An 18,906-nucleotide genomic window follows, 5' to 3' on the forward strand; every position below is an offset into this window, starting at 1 on the left:
GCGAGCCAGGTTGTGCAGAGGCAGGAGCCAAACGGGCCAGGCTGGAGCTGTTAAATCCATTGCTGGAGCTGCCGGCGGGCTGCCGTTCTCCCCCCGCGGCTGGATCCGTCCCCTGGCCGGGCTCGGTGGGGAGGGGAGCCCTGGCTCTGCTCTCTCCTTCGCCAGCTGACTAAAGCTGAAGGAATCCGTCTCCCCCTCCCCATCCCGCCCCTCTTCACTGCTCTCTGCTCTGGCCGCGGCAAGGTAAGGGCTTGGCGGGGAAGGCATTCAGGGGGACAGCAGGGACCAGCTGGGCTGGATGGGGATCCATAGGGAGTGTCTCCCCCTTGCTTCTGGTTATTCCCCATGGGAGAAAAGCTGGAGCCTCCACGGGCTCGGCTGGACATTTCGGCTGGAGCGTGGCTGCTCCCACTGTGGCAGCAGAAGGGCTGTCCTCTGACCTGGTATTTGGGGTGGTGATGTGGGGCGGAGATGTAATGGGGTTTGGTCCCGCTGGGACTGGGAATCAGGCAGGGCTGGGATGCAGGGAGAGAGGGACGGGCTGGTGGAAGCTCAGCCCCTTCTCCTTCCCCTTTAAACCATTCTTGAAGTCAGTATGTGCAGGAGAGTGTGTGCATGGCGCTGGTATTGTCCCTGTGGGGACAGTGGGGAGCTCTTGAACTGCCGTCCCACTGCACAACCAGGGCAGAACCTAAAAAGGCAGAGAAGCAAGCAAACCTCTGAGGTTTTGGGAGGACGCTAACTTGGTGTGTGCTGCTCTCTGGGAACAAATGGGGCTGTGACTCAGGGGCCGGGTGGAAACAGTGCTCTCATCCACTGCTGTCATCCATGGGGGTGTGGGAAACATGATTTGGGGGATTAGAGTGGAGGGAGCCTCGTGTTTTGCTGAGTGTGTTGGATCAATTGAGGAGTGAAAGCGTGAGTATGGATTCAAACAGGGGCCCGAACACGGGGTAGGCTGACTGTCACCTGGACCAGCAAATGGTCAGCACCATTCCAGCATGGATTTTGCCTGGGATGGAGCAGTGTGGTTGCAGGTGGCTCCTGGGTGGATGGGATCTGTGCTGTGCTTCCTGCCGTGGGACAAGGTGGCACATGCCATCCTAAAACCAGTGATGGCATGTCCACCTTGTGCTGTGCCACTGGTGGGGCAGGGAAAGGGAGTTATGAAGGTGGGTTGGGTCTGGCACTGGTGGGGTCAGTGGCTCGGACACAGAAGGTTTCCATTCCTGTGGAATTTATTTAAGATAGAGAAACTTAAGACTCCAGCAACACATCTGGATCTGCAGACCTGGCTGGGTTACAGCATCACTTGTGGCCTGAAAGGACATCCCTACTATGTGAATGTATCGCTGCATTCTGGGGACAAGTGTGATGTGTGCACACAAGAGCCAGCCAGGGCTGGGGTCTCAAACTGGGGGGGGGGGGGGGGGGGGGGCTGTCCATCGGGGTGATGTCCCACACCCAGTGCGGGGTGGTTAGGCTGTCCAGCTGTCTCTCCGTTCTGCCTAGGAAACAGTTAACGTGGCACAGCCCTGCCTGTGGAGGAAGTAGTTAATATTCATAACCAGGAGCTGTCTGTCTGGCTGTCCTCCCTCCATGGCTCTCGCCCTCCCCGCACCTCGCTGGGGTTAACCCGGGCTGGGGCTAAGGCTTGGGCGGCCCCATCGCCTTCCCCAGCGCCTCTCCCCTTCCCCTCCCGCTCGTCCCTGTGTGGTCTGGGCAGAGGGGAGCACAACTGCACCTCCTCGCCTCCAGCCCATCTCCTGCCTCTGCCGCCTTCCTCTCCTCCATCCTCCCCTCTGGCACCCCGTGTCCTGGGGGTGCCCCGTGTCCTCGGGGTACCCCGTATCTGAGCCCCTTGGGCACTCTGCTGCCGTCAGGGTGCCCCTCTTGCTGGCCCCGCGGGGCACGGCGCTGGGAAGGGAGTAGCTCCCTCTGTGAGAGGGAAAGCAAAGCCAAAGGGACAAACGACAGCCAAAGCCAGCTCTGGGGTGTCGGCTCCTGTCCTGGACGGACACACGGGGCCGGCTGCAGACACCATTGGAGCTGCCACTGTGCCAGGTGCCCCTGGAAGGCTCTGGTGCTGGAGGGAGCAAAGGAAAGCGATTTTGCTGCCTGCTCCTTCTCTTCGCCTGGGATCTTTTCTTCCCCATCCCCTTTGGTAAGTCCTGACTTTGCTTTTCTTTGAGCTGGATGGGATGGGAGAAGGGTCTGGGGATGGGTGGGTGATTCATGGTCCTGATGACACACAGCTCAGAGGCTGGGGTTACTTCTTGCCATCGTAACTGGGCACAGGATAAAACCAGAGCTGAGGGGGTTCAGCTCTTCCCCATAGTACTCTGCTTGCGTCCTTCATTCTACAAAGGATCCTGGGACCCCAGGATCTTCCCTGCCAGCTGATGCTCCAGGGATGCCCCGAGGCCAGGCTCTGTGTGATGGGCAGTGGAGGCAGCAGGTGGGATGCTGTTGGGGACCAGGGGAGATGCAATAGTGCCTCAGCCTTATCTCTGCACTGTGCAGAGCATTTGTACTGATGCATGATGCTGTATGGTGCACCCCACTAGGCATGCGGCAGGTGGCTGGGATTTTCGGGATGCGAGCTGAACTCTCCCTTTCTGTTGTCATGTGTGCCCTGGACCAGTTTTTCTCCTGATCGTGGTTGCAGGGTGCTGGGGAGGGGGGGGGCAGAGCATTGGCCTGACAGGGCAGCAAGCCTGGCAGCAGGGGTAGGACCAGACTGGGCTCAGCACTTCCCCCAGCCATATCCATACAGCCGGAGCAGAGATGTGTGTCCAGGGCTGAGACCTGCCTGGGCAAACACAGCCCATGCTGGGATGGCACAGACTCCCAGGCTGGAGCCGCTCTGACCTTCAGGGATGGAATCTGACCTTGCTGGGGGCTGCAAACAAACAGGGATCTGGGAGCTGCTGCTTTGGGGATGGCTGCTTTGGCTAAGGCAGCCTGTTCCCCTTTCCCTTGGTCATTTTTGGGGAATTTTATTGAGCTTCTCAGGTGGCAAGCAATAGATGGTCATACGAGTGATAGCGTGGCCCAGGGTTGGTGGAGGGGACTTGGGAGTGGTGGGGAATGGCAGGGAATAGAGACCATGGTGTGCGTGGGGCTGAGGGCAGAGTGGGCAATCAGGTGTGGAGCAGAGCAGCTGTGGGACAAAGGCTTGGCTGATGGTAGGGGTGTGATGGCCCCTTCATCTTCTTGCTACTCTAGCACCGCTCTTGGTGCCACCAGACCCCCATGTCCCTGTGGTGCTGGAAGGTCCAGGGAAGGTGGGACAGGGCGCTCATTGCTTTTTGGTGCTGCTGTGAACTGCTGTGCGCCCCATCCTGACCCCACTTTGAGACATTTCTCCCAGTCATGGGTGGTGCCCAGCCCACAGTCTTAATTGAAGCCTTTCCCATCTATTTTCTCCCTTGGTGCCATGTGCTTTCATTTATATGTATTTATTCCCTTTTCCTTTCTATTCCCCTGCCCTATTTATCCCAGCCCCCAGCCTGGCTCCTGCCCTGTTTCCTTGGACTGGCCAGCACCCATTGCTGCCATCACACAGGAAGGCTAGGCCTTTTCCCTGGCTCCCTGTGATGTCTCAGCCTCTCCAGCATTGTCGCTGCCTCTGAACATGCTGCTTTTTCCTTTCTCTCTCCATGGGAAGGGATTTTCTCCCTCTCTTCCCTTTTTCCCCAGTATGATAGATGTTGCAGAGTCAAATGCTGCTGGTTCCTGGCTAGACTGACTGCATGAAGGAGCTCTGAGTATCTGGGAGAAACTGTGGAGCCTCACCTGTGGAAACCTCATCTTTTCCCACACCAAGTGCCCAGAAAGGACCTTGCAGCATGGTCCTGGGGCATCTTCAAGCCAAGAGGGGCAGCTCTGGGGCTTGGCTGCCTCCTTGGGATGCTGTTGGCAGGGGTTTGGAAGTGGAAATCAGCAGCGAGGAGGGGCCCTGACTTGGGAGGACTCACGCTGGGTGTTTTTGCCCCGCTCTGCTTTCCAGTTGGTGGTGCAGGAGCTGCTGGGGTGCGGGTGCAGTGGTGTGGGACTGGTTAAGCCATCCCAGCTCCGGGCTGGCTTTCGGAAGTGTTTTGCTCGCAGATAGGAGTGCTCTGATTTCACACTATCGTGCTAGGGCCATCTTCTGTTCCTGAGTTAGCTGCCTGGCCCCCCGCCAGGGAAGAGTCATTTTTTCCTCCAAAAGAAAGTGTTTAACACTGCTCGTGGGACCTTCCAGGAAACCTCGGCAGGGAGCTGGAAAAACAGGAGTCTGCAGCCTGGCTGGTGCCGTGCACGCTCTGACTGGGGGGGACGCAGCTTGGGGCTGCCCCCATTGCTATCTGAGTGGCTGGGGTCCCTCTGTGCCCCCAGAATCTGGCTGCCCCATCCGGAAAGGTTTAAAGGGCACAGCTGGTTGTGATGTTGGGGGCTGCTGTGGGTGGTGGGAGTTGGGGATCACACACTTGGGGTGCAGCATTGCTGCTGGTGATGCTCCTGTGCCCTGGCTGCCCCCCAGCCATTTGGGGCTGCAGAGTGAAGCCGGCTGCTTGCACTGGTCTTAAATCACAGTGCTGAGGTGCTCAGTGCCTCCCCAGAGAACAGATGCTTCCTGTTCAGGGTTGGGCAAAGGCACTGCCTGTGTAGGAGCTTTGGGGCAGCCTCCAGCTTGAGGGAAGGTCTGGGGCAGATCCACCCATCCTGAGAGAGGGAAAGGGAAAGACAGAAAGGGTGGGAGCCTGTCTATAGCCAAGGAAGAAAATGTCAAGGATGGGCAGCTGGCTGGATCTGTGCATCATCTGGGAGGAGAGCGGGCAGGGAGGGGGAACATGGGTCTGCGGTTCGTGTGTCCTTCACCCGTGGGCTGAGTACATCATCCAGCTGGAGACACACGGAGCTGTGAGGCCAGATCCTGACCTCCTCCACCCGTCCTCCTATGGCCCGAGATGCATCTCACACACCCTCCCTGTTCACCTCCCCAGTGCCGTGTGGCCCTTTGGAGCCAGCTGAGCCCTGTGGAACAGTGATGGCAGACTGTGTGGGCAGCCCTGGCCCTCTCCAGCCATGGAGAGGATTTGCGAGGAATGCCTGGAACCAGGGGGGCATATTTGGTGAATCCCAGCAGGGCAGGCGGTGCTTGCAGGGCAGGGCAGGACAGCATGTGGAGTGGGGGCACGGAGATAGGGGGGGTCTGGCTCCGGTGTCTCTGCATGATGGCGCCTGTGGGATTGCGGAGGGTGCCGAGGAGACAGTGATGCTCGTCGTTAAGCGTTCGGCGGCACGGAAGAGATCGAAACGACCGGCTAATGGGACCCATTAGCTCCGTGCAGAGAGCCAGGAATTGATCTGGGGTCTCGTGTTCATTTCTCCCCTTGCAGAGGTTGGGCACACACAAGGGCCCCTGGACGGGAGCCTCTACGCTAAAGTGAAGAAGAAAGATTCCCTGCACGGCAGCACTGGTGCCGTCAACGCCGCCCGCCTCCTACTCTCGGCAGCGCCCAACCACGTCGAGCACACCCTCTCGGTGAGCAGCGATTCAGGCAACTCCACCGCCTCCAACAAGACCGACCGGACCGATGAGCCGGGGGTGCCTGCGGTGCCCGGTGGCCAGGCGGTGCTGAGCCCCGAGGAGAAGCGGGAGCTGGATCGTCTCCTTGTCGGCTTCGGCTTGGAGAGCGCTCCTCCCATGCACAACCACGTGCCTGGCCCCGTACCGGTGCGCCTGCCCACCATGCCAGGCCGCCATGTGGTGCCGGCTCAGGTGCATGTCAACGGGAATGCTGCGGTGCTGGTGGCTGAGCGGGAAACAGATATCTTGGATGATGAGCTACCCAACCAGGATGGGCACAGTGTGGGCAGCCTGGGCACTCTTTCCTCCTTGGATGGCACCACCACCGCCAGTGAGGCTGGCTACCAAGAGGCACCCCGGGTGGGCAGCCTCTCCTCCCTACCCAATGGCCCCACAAGCTGCAATGGGGCTGAGAAGCTGCTGAAGGATGGGCTGTACGATGGCGAGCCGCTCTCCAATGGTGGTTACTCCTACAACAACCAGAATGCCCTCATGGGCCACCACGTCCGTGACCCACTGCCCCCCTTGCGGTCCTCAGCATCTGCTCAGGAGCACCTGGCTGGCTACCCACAGCGCCCACAGGGCTCCCATGCCCCAGGCTGGCACCAACCCCATGCACTGCCTGGATCCCAGCACTACCTGTACAGCTACGATCCCCCCGGCACCTATCGCTCCCGGTCCTTCCCGGCGGTGGACGCGGTCAAGTACAACACGACCCCAGCGCTGCCCCAGGCCCCAGCTCGTAGCACCAGCAGCCGGGAAGCCGTGCAGAGGGGCTTGAATTCCTGGCAGCAGCAAGGAGGGAGCCGGCCACCTTCCCGGCTGCAGGAGGGTGGCGTGGAGAGCCACAGCCCCAGCATGTCCAGCTGCAGCCCCCAGCCCAGCCCACTGCAGCTGGTGCCCCCACACAGCCACAGCATGCCTGAGTTCCCCCGGGCGCCCTCCCGCCGGGAGATTGAGCAGTCCATCGAAGCCCTTGATGTCCTCATGCTGGACCTCGCGCCTGCCATCCACAAGTCTCAGAGTGTGCCTGCTGCCTCCCACCAGGACAAACCGGCGGGACCCCTGTGCTCCTCCCCTCTGGCACAGCCCGGTGCCGGTCTCTATGCCCGGCCAGCCCCACAGGTGGCCCAGCTGAGGTCCTTCGGCACCTCTGTGAGCCCTGTGGTGTCCGAGCCTGGGGTTAAAGCCTATTCTCCAGGGGAATTGGACTATGGGGTGCATGAGTACCGGGAGACCTATTCGCCGTACAACTACCAGCCGGCACCGGTGCCGGAGCTGAGGAGCTACAGTCATGCTCCAGCTGGACCACCCATGGGCATCCTCCCGCTCAGCACTTCCTACAGCCCCGTGGGGTCTCAGCAGCTCCTCGTCTCCTCCCCGCCTTCCCCCACCGTCCCAGCACAAACCCAGATGCCCCTCAAGGGACCAGAGAGCTATGAAGACCTGTCGAGGTTGGGAGAAGAACCCTTGAATCTGGAGGGCCTGGTGGCCCACAGGGTGGCAGGTAGGATGCTTTGATTCCTTGGGGGGACAGGGGTGACCGCGTGTCCTGAGAAGCTGGAACCCATGGGGGTGGCATGCACGGTGGAGCTGGGATGGGAGATGTGGCGACTCCTCATTCATTCCGGATCTGGGCTTGGGACTGAGTGATCCATTGCAGAGGCACACTGGGCAGGGGGCCAGCCTATGCTGCTCTCCTTTGCCAAGACCCCCCCACTTGCAACTCCCCATCTGCAGAAGCATCACCCTCCGGGGTGGGAAGAGGGGGTGGCCATGGTGGTCGGGCTCCCCATCCTCACCCTTGGGGTGCAGGCTGGTCTGTCCCCTGCTTCTTGGCCACTTGCTGGGTCTTGGGGGGAATTTTTTCTTTTAGGGAGAATATGGCCAAGTTTGGGGAGATGTTTTCAGTTCTGGATGAGGGTGCCCTGCCTGGACCCTGCTTTGGACAGGATGGACACCCTGCCTGCAGCGTGCTCTGGTGTGAGGTTCCCAGCAGAGCACTTGCCTTGTGTTTAACATAGCTGGGTTCCTACCCAATTTCAGCCCCGGCTTTCCCTGTGGATTGCTGGGTTGGGTGCATGGCCCTCCACCCTGAGCAGCCAGGGTGCTGCTGGAGTGAGGGCCAGCCTGTGGGCTGGCAGCAGCGTTTATGCCCCAGCGGCCCAGCCAGCTTGGTCCTGGATGGTTTGAAGCTGGGCTTGGCCTTGGGGCTGGGAAGGCATTTCCGAATCCTGCCAGCAGGGTTTGGTGCAGTGCTTGGCTGAGTGCAGCGTCAGCGCGGTGGCTGGATGAAGGCATTTGCTCCGTGCTGCGGAGGGGAAACCACGTCCTTCGATTTCCTCCTTCAGCTCTGGCTCAGGGGCTTTGGGACGCAGAGGACCTTGTGGCAGCTCCGTGCCCTTTTTCCCTGCTGTTTCGACTGCAGTTGTTGAATTCTGGAGTGACATTTGGGAAGGTCTGGGGCTAGGGGCCAGCTCGTGATGCTGGGGCTTGGCAGCTCAGACCCTTTCAGCTCTGTGCTCAGTCCAGAAACTCGTCTGGCATTAGAAGGAGGGGGAAGAGCCTTGGCTGGAAAAAATCCAACAGCGCCAACCTCCCAGGCGTGGGGCTGAGTCACTGCGGCACTGAGGCAGGGGGCAGGAGGAGTGCCAGCCATGGGGAGGGGAGCAGGGAAGAGTTGCAGAGGTGCTGGGGGAAGTTTGCATCTATCTGAACCTGACCTCAGCAATTCAGGCCATATCCACAGAGGGTCCCAGGGCCTGTGTGGAGGGTTTAAATAAACCCGAGGACACACAGATGCCAAAATCACGCTCTATGTCTGGACTGAATATTACAAGGAGCAGATTCCTCCCCCAAATATGGAGGGGAAAAAATGGGTGGAAAAGAAGAGGATCCTCAGGAGAGGAGGAACACATCTGAAATGGGTGGGAAATGGGGGTTGGATGATGTCTGTCAAAAAGTCCCCTCCCAGCTCTGGGGTCAGGTCCTCAGGGCTGGGCTGGGGTCACTCAACCCCTGCAGTCGCTGTGTTCCCTGGGAGGAGAGGCATCCTGGGGACTGTCCCCAGCCTGCAGCCACCTGTCCGCTCTGGAGCTGGGACAGCAAGGGCAGGCTGACCTCCAGCAGGAACAACGTGTCCTGAGGCCAGGTCGGGAGAGGACGGACCATGGGATGGTGGGGCATGGATGGGTTTGTTTACATTCTCTGCTGCTATAAATTGCCTGTGTGTCCTGGTGCAGCAGCGAGGAGCACCTCGCACCTCCTCTGTGCCTGGTGGGGCAGCGCTCCCATTCCCATCTCCTCTGGTGATGGAGAGGAAGAGATGGGACAGCTCAGTGCTCGTGTCCCTGATGCCTTCCCACAGAGACGAGCTGGCCCTGCTGTCCTTCAGGTCCCCTCATCTCCAAGAGGGGCATTTGGGGTCATCCCTTCTTGTCCCATGATGGAGGGGCTTGGATATGGTGCCATCCCCAAGGAGATGGTGATGGCATTTGTGGCATTGCACAACACAAGGCTGTGTGTGGTTGGGAGCCACCATTGATTTCCCATGTGGGTTTGAGTGGTGGTGCCTGGAGCCATGTGATTTAGGTGATGGGAAAGCAGCTCCAAGCAGGGTCTGAGCTCCCTTGGACACCAGGCAGCCCCACGCTCATGTGTTGGAGCCCAACTAATATTTTCTCTTGTTTTCTCTCTCTCTGTGTCCCTGTTGTATCTCGTGACATTTGTCCTGTATACCCCCTCCTTCTCCCCATGGGTGACTGTGTCTGCCCCCTGTGACCTCCCACCTCCTTGCACTCCCTGTCCTGGTACACTGGCAGAGTACAACGCCAGGCTCAGGAACCTCAACAAGAGCACCAAAGTCCCCCGTCCTCCTCTGAACAAGCAACGGTCCTTCTCTGGTTTGTTCATTCCACTTCCCTCCTTCTTTGTCCTTGAACCTTCCCTATCCACCCTTCTTTTTCCCTGTCCTCCATTCTTCCTTCTCATCCTTCCTTTTCCCTTCTTTCTCCTTTCTCCTTCCTCCGCACCCCTGCATGCTGAGTGCTCCGTGTGTTGCATGGATGTGTGATGGAGGGAGGTTTGGGAGACCATTCCCCAGATCTAACTAGGGTTAGGGTTAGTTAGGGTTAGGATTATATCAATCTCCAGGACTGATTCCCTTTCTCAGCAGAGTGATGCTCAGGCTTCCCCTCAGCCTTCCCAGTGATGGGGAAGCCCCTGGCCCTGGGTACAGCCTCCTCTGCCCAGCACGCTTGGTTTTGCATCTCGTCCAAACCTGGCATTGCTCTCTGGTGTGGTTCTACTCCTGGGCCAGATGCAGACCCTTGCTCCATCCCTGCCAAGCTTTGCCCTGGCTGTAGCTCACCCCTCAGTGAGGCAAGGGCTGGGGTACAGCTCCACAGGCCCCAGGGCTTTTGCTCCTTGGAGATGAGTCTGCCCTGAGTGGTGGGTGCTGGGTCCCTGCTGGGTGCTTGGTTTGCACCCACTTGTCCCAAGGTGAGCAGAAGGAGGGGGGATAGAGAGGGGCTGTTGGCAAAGAGTGGGCTGGGGAGTCACCAGCTTTCTGGGTGACCTTTCTCTTCCCACTAGCAGCTTGGTTTCTCCCCAGGAGGACCAAAGAGGTTTGAGCCCTCCCAGCCCTCAGGACAGGGTAAGGTATTTTGTCATGCCTGTTTCTGGTGGTCAGTTTGGGAAGTGTAGGGCAGTAGAAGTGTCTGTGCCCAGTGGGACTGGTTGAGTTGGGCTCTCGTGTGGAGTGGTACAAGGCAATGGAGAGAGGTACAGGGCAATGTCTGCTGCTGTTCCTCGTGCAGGCAGGGAGCAAATTGTTACCTCTCTTTTCCCTGGGCATCACATGTCCCAGGGAAAAGTGCTGGGTGCCACATCCCAGGGGCCATGGGATGCTGGTTTGCCCTCTCTTCTGCACTGTGGGAGTATCACCTAGCTCTTGCATGGCAGTAGCTCCAGCATCTCATATCCAAAAAGCAGCTGCCTCCTGATTTTGCTTAGAAATCTGGCTCCCCAGCCACAAAACTACCCTCCTGTTTCCTCCTCCCCTGCTGTTGTGCTCCTGCCCTTCCCCAGCCCTAGAGCTGTGCTGAGTCCAAGGGCAGGGCCTTGCTGGGTGAGGGTTGCTGCCAGGTTACAGAGCTAAATGGGCAGCAGAAGGAGTGGAAGTGCCAGAGGGGTGAGGGTAAGGAGGGGGTGAAGGCTGCTATTCCCCCTTTGTGATGGCAAACAACCCTTCCTCCACAGCCAGGGAGGGCATCCTTGGGTGGTGGTGGTACCATGGCTAAGAGAGGCTGTACCTCTGCTGAGGGGGCACACTGAGCGGGAGAAAGGAGAGTTTGTTTTCCAAGCGTAGTTTCCAGCCCATAAATTACCCGGGGGGCTGGGGGAACTGTGCTTAGAGCCTGGGTTTCCTCCAGGCTTTGCTCTGGGCGGCCCATGAAATTTCCCACTCTCTGCTTCTGAACAATGAGTCCCTTTTTTCCCCCTCTCCTCCCTCCCCTCCCTTCAGCCCTGGTTGCTTTCCATATCTGGGGAGTGGAGCAGCCAAAACCTGGTGAGCTCCTGGGTGTCCCAGTGGGCCACATGCAGGCCACTGCAGCTGGGTGATGTGCAGCCCCAGGGATGGAGCAGGGGATCTCACACTGCAGATGTGTGATGTGCACTGAAAGCTGGGCTCTGACAAGCTGCTGTTTGTGCTTCCCAAATGGAAAATGCAAAACAAGGCAGGCATGCATGGGTTGAGGAGTCAGACCCTGCCTCTCTGCAGTGCTTGGTCCCTGCAGCTCACTTTGGGATGGGCCAAGGGATGCTTCTGGTGATGCTCCTGCAGATGCTCCTGCAGCGTGCAGGATACCCCATAGTGCACAGTGTGGTAGGACAAAAAGAAAATAAGTGTTTATTTTCCCAAACATTTTATTCTTCCCTGTGCTCGCAACTCTGGGCTTCATTGCCTTAGGGAATGATCAGGGCAAAAGATATAGGGTGGCCCTGTGCGATGCTGGCCATGCCTGCAGGGTGGCTTCCCAGGGACCCTCTCCATCCCCCTGTCCCCTCCACGGGCTTCTTTATTGTCCATCCCCTGCGCCGGCCAACACCTGCAGAAGGGATCGGGAGTTGTGTTTCAAAGCTGCTCTTAGTGGAATTTTCCAGGCCGCCTCCGCGGCTGGAGCCGGCCCCGTTGGCTCAGGTCCCCTGCCTCGCAGTCTGGCCGCCTCTCCCCCCAGAGCCACGGGTTTATTGTTGCCGCCGTTCACTGGGCTGACTATTTAGAAATGCACCCAGGACACCTCCTTCCCTGTCCTGCTCCCAGCCCTTCACCCGCTCTGAGCCTTTTCCCTGGGGCCGGCAGAGCCCCAGTGCAGGGTGCCGGAGCAGGGCGATGAAGAGGGGAGGTCAGTGGGCGTGAGGCGTGGGTCCCACCAGGGAGCAAGGGGAAGCAGCTGATGGCTGGTTTTCCTCCACCAGCCCGTGGGAAAGGAGTTGGTGTTTGAAAAGTGCATTTCCTGGAGCGTGATGCTGGCCTCTCTTTTTTTTTTTTTAATCCCTTTTTCTCTTTTTTTTTTTTTTTTTCCCCAATGTGCTGGCCAAGGGGAGTGTGAGCGCTCCCTGGCTCCGTGGGAAAGGTGGGGCGAACAGTGCTGTCTTTCTGCTGATGGGGCTGACACCAGGGGTCACCCCGCTGCTAGGCGGGTCCCAGGGAGAAGTGGGCTCCTGCTGTGCCTGTGATGTTCTGCACAGTTCCCCTGCATCGAAGCCAGCACCACCGTCTGTGAGCCCTAATTAACCTCTTCATTAGGCAAGATGGGGTGGAGAGTGTGTTTCACTGCCTGCTGGGTGCTGGGAAAGTTGGGGTTGCACCCCTTATCCCAACTCCCCATGCCCCCCTGCCCTGTGCCACTTTTGTCCCCATTCCTGGGCTTTGTCCCAGCCCATGGGGATCACCAGTTGGATGTATTAGACCCTGACAGCCTGAAGAAATCCATTTTCCTGCAGTGACTTATTAATTCCTTTCTTTCCCCCCCTGCCAGGCTATGGGCACTGGTGGCTCTTGGCACTGGGGTCTGGGAAGGAGATCTAGGGGGAGATGGAGAGGAGATTTTAGTCTCCCTTTTTAAGAAGACTTTGTGCTGGTAGTAGATCAGCAGTGATTTGTTGGGTTTCCCTGCACCATCCCTATGTTGGGGTCTTTTGTGCTGACCCAGTGCTCCCTCTGCCTTGAGGACTCACAAAATCAGGTGTTTTCTCTGCTGTGGTGGAAGCTATATGTGGGTGTAGAGCAGCTGAACGTGGCTGCCCTGGTGCTGGAGGATTTGTTCCTCTGCCACTGTGATGCTATTGAGGGGTCCTGGTCCTCCCCAGCTCTGTGTGCCTGGGCTGCTCACAGGATGCTCATGCCCTTTACACCCACTGCTGGGGGTTGTCTCTGAGCCCAAGTTTTATGATGCTTGGGAGGGCTAGTGTAGTGATTCAGCCACAAGCCATAACCCTGCCTTGCCTTATTGTTTGGTGCTGAGCCACCACTGTAGGGTATATCTGCCTCAGCTCACAACTGGCTGTGCTGGTCCAGGGGTTAGATGCAGGTGAGTGCTGAAGCTGCCATCTCTGCTGGGTAAGGGCACACAGCCCAGGGGAAACCTCTCAGAGCAGCCCCGGAGCATCTCCTGCTGGTCCCCATCTCAGCCAGCAGCTCCTCACCAGTCTCCCACTCTGTGCTTGCCCTGCAGGGGTACAGTCCCAGGAGAAACCCCCGGAGGAGAGTGTGGTCCCTGCCCGCAAGCAGACCCCCAGCAACAGCCACTATGAGAAGAGTTCCCCAGAGCCCAGCTCACCCCGCAGCCCCACCGTCCTCTCGCCTGAGGTGGTCAGCACCATCGCGGCCAACCCCGGAGGGAGGCCCAAAGAGGTGTGCTGGGGTGTGGGGGGGGCATGCTGCAGTGGTGGGGTGGCTGATGAGGAGGGCAGAAGCCTCCAGGGAGGTAGAAAGCTTGGTTAGCATCTGCAGCATCCTGGAGGGTTGGGGGTCAGTGTTGCTTTTTGGGGTGGTGGCTAGCAGGGAGGAAGTGGAAACCTTCCCTTTGCCTCCTCTGCTCCCTCCCTGGAGTTTCCTGGAGGTTTGTGCCCACCATAGCTACAGGACTGACCCTTCTCTCCTGCTCTCTCCAGCCTCACCTCCACAGCTACAAAGAAGCCTTTGAAGAGATGGAGGGTGCCTCCCCCACCAGCCCACCCTCCAGCGGCGGTGAGACTTCTCCCCCCACCCCAGCCTTCCCTGTCTCACCACAAACCCCTTGCTCTGATCCCTGTAAGTTCTGCGGCTCCGGGAGGCATTGGGGCTCGGTGGGTGGCTCTTGGCAAGCCGGAAATTCACCAAGGGTCAGACAGCTCCGGGCTCCAGACACCCACCACCACGTTAATCACTCCTCTTCTCTCCTCTGCATCCCACCACTCCACACTGCCATCCGCATCCCGCTGCCATCAGCATCCCATGCTTGGTACCCTCCTTTCAGCTTTTTCCTACCCTCCACTCGCTGGGGCATTTCTTGGATGGGATCCCAAGGTGGGATAAGGAGAGAGCATCCTTTCACCCCATCCTGATCCTGAACCTCCCCATCTTTCCTACTGGCATGGTGAGAGAGGCAGGGAGGCTCCAGTAGCAGGCGACTGGGAGGGAGGCAGGCAGGACTGGAGACCAGGAGGGAGCTCAAGCAGACCCTCACATGCCGTGCTACTTCTTCCTCGCTGTTCCAAGGGCAGGAGGGGTAAATGTGTGGGAGATGCCAGCCCTCTGCATGCAGCTTGTCTCTGCCTCTGGCATGGCATACTTGCTTTCTGACTAACCCTGACTGCACAGCTGTGGTGGGTTTGTGTGGACCGGGTTTGTGTGACCGGCTCAAGTGATGAACCCTGATGAGCAGCCTCAAGTCAGCACAGCAGAACTTGGGCTAGACCAGTGCAACAGAGCAGACGGGCAACTGGGAAACTCATCAAAAAGGCAGCAGTCCCCCCAGCCCCCCATTTCTGTGGGCCAAAAGCTGAGGGATGCTCTAAGGCTGGGGCTGGGTGCAGCCCCCTCTGATGCCACGTACTGGTCATAAGGTCGTGATGGGGCCATTGTGCCTCCCATAGCTCAGCCTGTGGAGCTCAAGGCTGTTTTGTCCTGTGCTGCTGCTGTTCCTTCCTTCTGTGCAACCCCCTGACGTTTGAGCCTGGTCTCATGGGATGCAGTGACAGGAGTGTGGGAGCATCCCTGAGGCGCTTGGCAGCTCGGAAATGGCCCTGTTGTTCCAGGGGACAGAGAGCTTGGCCCTGGGGCAGCAGCTCCTTGGCAGTGGGACAGTGGCTTGTTCTGGGGGATGATTCACTAGCAGAAGTGAGAGGAACAGCCTGGCTGGGGACGTGGCCCAGAGGCAGTGCTTCTTGTCCAACGCCAGCTGGGGAGGCCTGGGAAGTTTGAAGCTGCAGCTTGCAGGCTTTGCCAAAGTGCCACTGGTGGGATACAGAAGTGATTCCCATCCATGGGGAGATGATGGTCCCAGGACAATTCCTGTCCTTGGGAGGACCCTGCTACTCTTCAGCCAACCGAGGTGTGAGCTGACATCGCGGCTTGTGGCTGACCAGATGTGGGGAAGTGGGACACCCACTGGGGAAGGTGCTGCTGTCTGGTTTCCCAGGGACTTGGCTGCTCTGCTGCTCCGGTCCCAGGCTGCTAAGGGGACCCGGGCTCGGGTCTGGCTTTCCTCTGGAGCTCCCACCACCCATTGCCTCCTGGCCTCGCTGCAGGCACTGTGCCTGTGCTGTCAGTCAGCGATGTTCAAATGCTGGAGGAGGGATGTGCCCTCTAGCTGGAGATGAGACCTGGTGTCTCCACTGGTGTGGGGACATGCAGCACTGGGGAGATGGGACAAGGAAGGGAGAAGAGTCACATTTGGTGGGGGAGGTTGTCCCTGCCCTGTGAATCCCTGCTGCCCCACACTGACAGTGCATCCATACCATAGCCATATGTACATATGCAGCTCCTCCTGGTATGTATGTATGGGCACAGGGGTATAGACCTCATGTGTTCATTGCCACCGCTCAGGGAACATGCTCTGTGTGAACATCCTCACCCGCCCGTTGAGCTGTTCTGAATGTGGGGGTGGGGGGGAGCAGCAGTCCTGCTGTCCCTTTTATGGGGGTAGTGAGCTGCTCTGGGACAGCCTGGTCCCAGCTCAGCCAGATGTGGGGATAAGTGGGCGTGGGTTTAAGGGGTAGGGGGATGGCTGCTTGCATCGGGGCAATGAAAGAGGCTTTGTGCCTTTATACATGGTGGGACCATTCCTTAGGGGGACGGTGCTGGGAGATGGGGTCTGAGCCTGCCCTGGTGGGAATTGCCCCCTTTCTCTCCTGCCAGCCCTGCGGTAATGGCAGGCTGCTTGTTCTCAGGCACCTCCTGCCCTGTGCCCTCTCCTAAGTAGAGAGGGAGATCCATGTCCTTCTCTGGGGCATTGCTTTATGCAAGGACAGCAATCCCAGCAATCCCCCATTGCAGCTGGTCGGTGGGTCTGAACCCTTGGGCAGCTCCAGCCTTTCTGAAGCCTTACCTCCCTTCCCCCTACTAATGCTCTTGTGTTCCCCATGCTGACAGTGCGCTCTCCCCCCGGCCTGGCGAAGACCCCGCTCTCAGCACTGGGGCTGAAACCCCACAACCCGGCTGAGATCCTGCTGCATCCGGTGGGAGGTGAGTGTGGGCAGGGGGGCTGCGTGTGGTTTGGGGGTGTGGGGTATCTGTGAAGATACCCATGGAAAGGTCCCCTGGCTATAGAAGGCACTTCTGCACCCCCTTTTGGGGCCAGAGGGCCCTGGAGTCTTTGTCACCTCTGGGGACTCTGGTGTGAGGGTGGGGGGATGTCAGTGTTGCCCTGGGGTCTCATCCCAGCAGGGTCTTCATTGGTGGAGGGTGGATAACCCTCAGGTCTTGCCTCCTGCCCAGCCTCATATTCTTCCCTCCCTCACCCCCTCCATCCTCCTCCTCCCCAGCACAGCTGGAGAAGGTTTGCTCTCCAGGAGCCAGGCCTGTCAGCTGGAACAGTGTCCAGAGCCCTCTCCATTCCGAAGAGGGGTCCCTGGGTGCAAAGGCCCTGCTGTCCTGTGGATACATCCCAGAGCAGCCTGTCAAGCCAGACCTCACTGCTCCCCAGCACAGGGGCCCCTTCCTGCACCATCTCAAGGCTGAGTGTAACATCCCCAAACCCTGGCTGAGCCTGGGGAGCATGAGTCCTGGCTGAGCCCGCCCAGCAAGAATTATAGAATAGTTAGGGTTGGAAAGGACCTTAAGATCACCAAGTTCCACCCCCCTGCCATGGGCAGGGACACCTCCCACTAAACCATGCCACCCAAGGCTTCGTCCAGCCTGGCCTTGAACACCACCAGGGATGGAGCATTCACAACCTCCATGGGCAACCCATTCCAGACCCTTTTTGGTCTCCCCCCAAGGTCAAGCCGATGCTTTCTTGGTGCTTGCTGGACTTGTCGCAGCAGCCCTTCATGGTGGTGCCCTGCTTGGCTGTTCCTCTTCCCCACCCAAAACCAGCCTTCTAGATTATGGACATTGTCTTTGGAATTCCCAGGTGGACCCTGGGGGTGTCTGAGACCAGGGGTCCAGTTTGAGGTGCAGTACTGGGGAGGTGTGGAACTCTCCTTTGTGTTCTGTGTGCCCCTGCCTGAGCAAGGCAAAGCTGTTTAACTCTGATTTCTCTTTCTGTCTCATACCTTCCTTCATCCTCCTCTTCCCACTCCCATTGCTCCCCTGCCCCTCCATCTCCCAGAGGTAGAAGGGGAGGTGGGCGGTGACTCTGGAGAAGGTAAGAAAGGCTTTTCTTTCTCTTTTCTTCTCTTACCTCACTGTTGGGACTGTTGCTCAGAGCAGGCTCTGGCTATCTGTGCCAGCAGCCTTCCCTGCACTGTTCCTTGGGGATGTGGGAGCTTGAGTCTTGTCCATCTGCTTCCTTTTGAAAAGGGGAACATCATGTCTTGTGTCGTGGTTGGATTCTCTGATGTCCAAATTGGACCTGGCGGTCTGTCATGTTGGGTGGCAATCATCCATGTGGGCTGAGAGCTCTTTGTCGGTGTAGGGCATCCTTGGTGGCATGCTGGGGATGCTGGCATGTTGTGGCCAGTCTCGGATGAGCCTGGCAGGGGCTGGGAGCACCAACCCCGGTTTTGGGCTCCTGCTCTCCCCTTCTGGCTTTGCTGCTGCTGTTCGGAGCGAAAATAAACCCAAGTGCAGCACAAAAGGTCAGCAGGCTCAGAGGCCACCAGCGTGCTGCCGGCTCAGTAGCCGGGCAGCGACACAGCGCCGGCAGTCGGTGCATATACTCCTTCAGCCGGGAAGCTGTCCAGATCCCCCCCACCTCGCCTGTCCCGGGGCTGCGCCTCCCTCTGGATGCCAAGGATGAAGCTGATGTGGGATGTCAGCTCAGGAGTGGCTGTGCTGATGGAGGAGACAACATGTGCTCTGGGGTGGCTCTAGGTCTCCTGGAGGGGACAGAGGCTTTGGGAGCGGGTGTGATTCCCTGGAGTGCCACGTGCAATCTAACAGTTGGGTTTTGATTTCTTTTTTAATGAAACTTCGGGCCCTTGAGGCCAGAATGGGGAACTGTATGTTTAATATGGGCTTTGGGGAGGGGATGTCTCTTTTTGGCAAGTTTGTGATGCTTCTCGTGGCTCAGGGAGCTGTCAGCATTTCTGCTTGGGAGTTCCTCGGTGCACATAACCCAAACCTTTATGTTGTATAATATTTAAGGAAGTGTTTATTTGAAGAAAATGTTCTGCTTCCAGAGCTGATTTTTCAGCGATGGCTTTTTGGGTGCATTGAAGGATGAAAAGCTGTGATAAAACCAGGCATTTCCCTCCTAGGTCCCCCCCAGATTTACCATTTTTATCCAGCTTTAAGCCTCCAAACACCCAAATATCGCCTCTCCTACTCACCAAACCCTTAGGAGCTCAGGCTGCATTGCTTTGCTGCTCCTGTGGCACTCAGCTGCTTGCATGGTGGTGGATCCAGAGCAAAAATGTCCAGTGACCCCACACTGCCAAAGCTGAGTGGCCACTACCAGCCTCTTGCTTTGCTTCATCCTCTAATAATATGATCGCTTTGGGGGCGTTAAATCTGCAGTCCTGAGGGGGGACCTGCGTTTTGTCTTAACAAAGCTTTGACTTAGCACCCTCTGCACCCAGGCACAGAGCCCAGAGGATCCCTGCCCTGCCAGGCCCTGCTCAGCAGATCCCAGCCTGCATTGCTGGGCTGTGCTTGGGGCTGGAGGATGCTCTGGCAGTGC

At 58.4% G+C, this 18,906-nt stretch overlaps 1 protein-coding gene across 15 annotated transcripts in view; it reads left to right on the forward strand.

Moving 5' to 3' along the window:
* Positions 1 to 18,906, forward strand: part of TNS1 (tensin 1) — a 68,626-nt gene that overhangs the window by 36,152 nt on the left and 13,568 nt on the right. For 8 of the 15 annotated variants that reach the window (XM_061456958.1, XM_061457042.1, XM_061457122.1 and 5 more), the window contains 5 exons: positions 5,385 to 7,082; positions 9,397 to 9,477; positions 13,315 to 13,493; positions 13,754 to 13,892; positions 16,215 to 16,307. In XM_061456958.1, coding sequence (XP_061312942.1) covers positions 5,385 to 7,082; positions 9,397 to 9,477; positions 13,315 to 13,493; positions 13,754 to 13,892; positions 16,215 to 16,307 — 2,190 coding nt within the window. The remainder of the gene's footprint in view (positions 1 to 5,384; positions 7,083 to 9,396; positions 9,478 to 13,314; positions 13,494 to 13,753; positions 13,893 to 16,214; positions 16,308 to 18,906) is intronic. The other 7 variants (XM_061457322.1, XM_061457830.1, XM_061457203.1 and 4 more) reach the window with 6 other exon arrangements.

Source organism: Pezoporus flaviventris, unplaced genomic scaffold (assembly GCF_033815535.1).
Source record: "Pezoporus flaviventris isolate CSIRO_AGI_PZ_B2104156 unplaced genomic scaffold, CSIRO_AGI_Pfla_v1 ptg000001l, whole genome shotgun sequence".
Taxonomy (NCBI): Eukaryota; Metazoa; Chordata; class Aves; order Psittaciformes; family Psittacidae; genus Pezoporus; species Pezoporus flaviventris.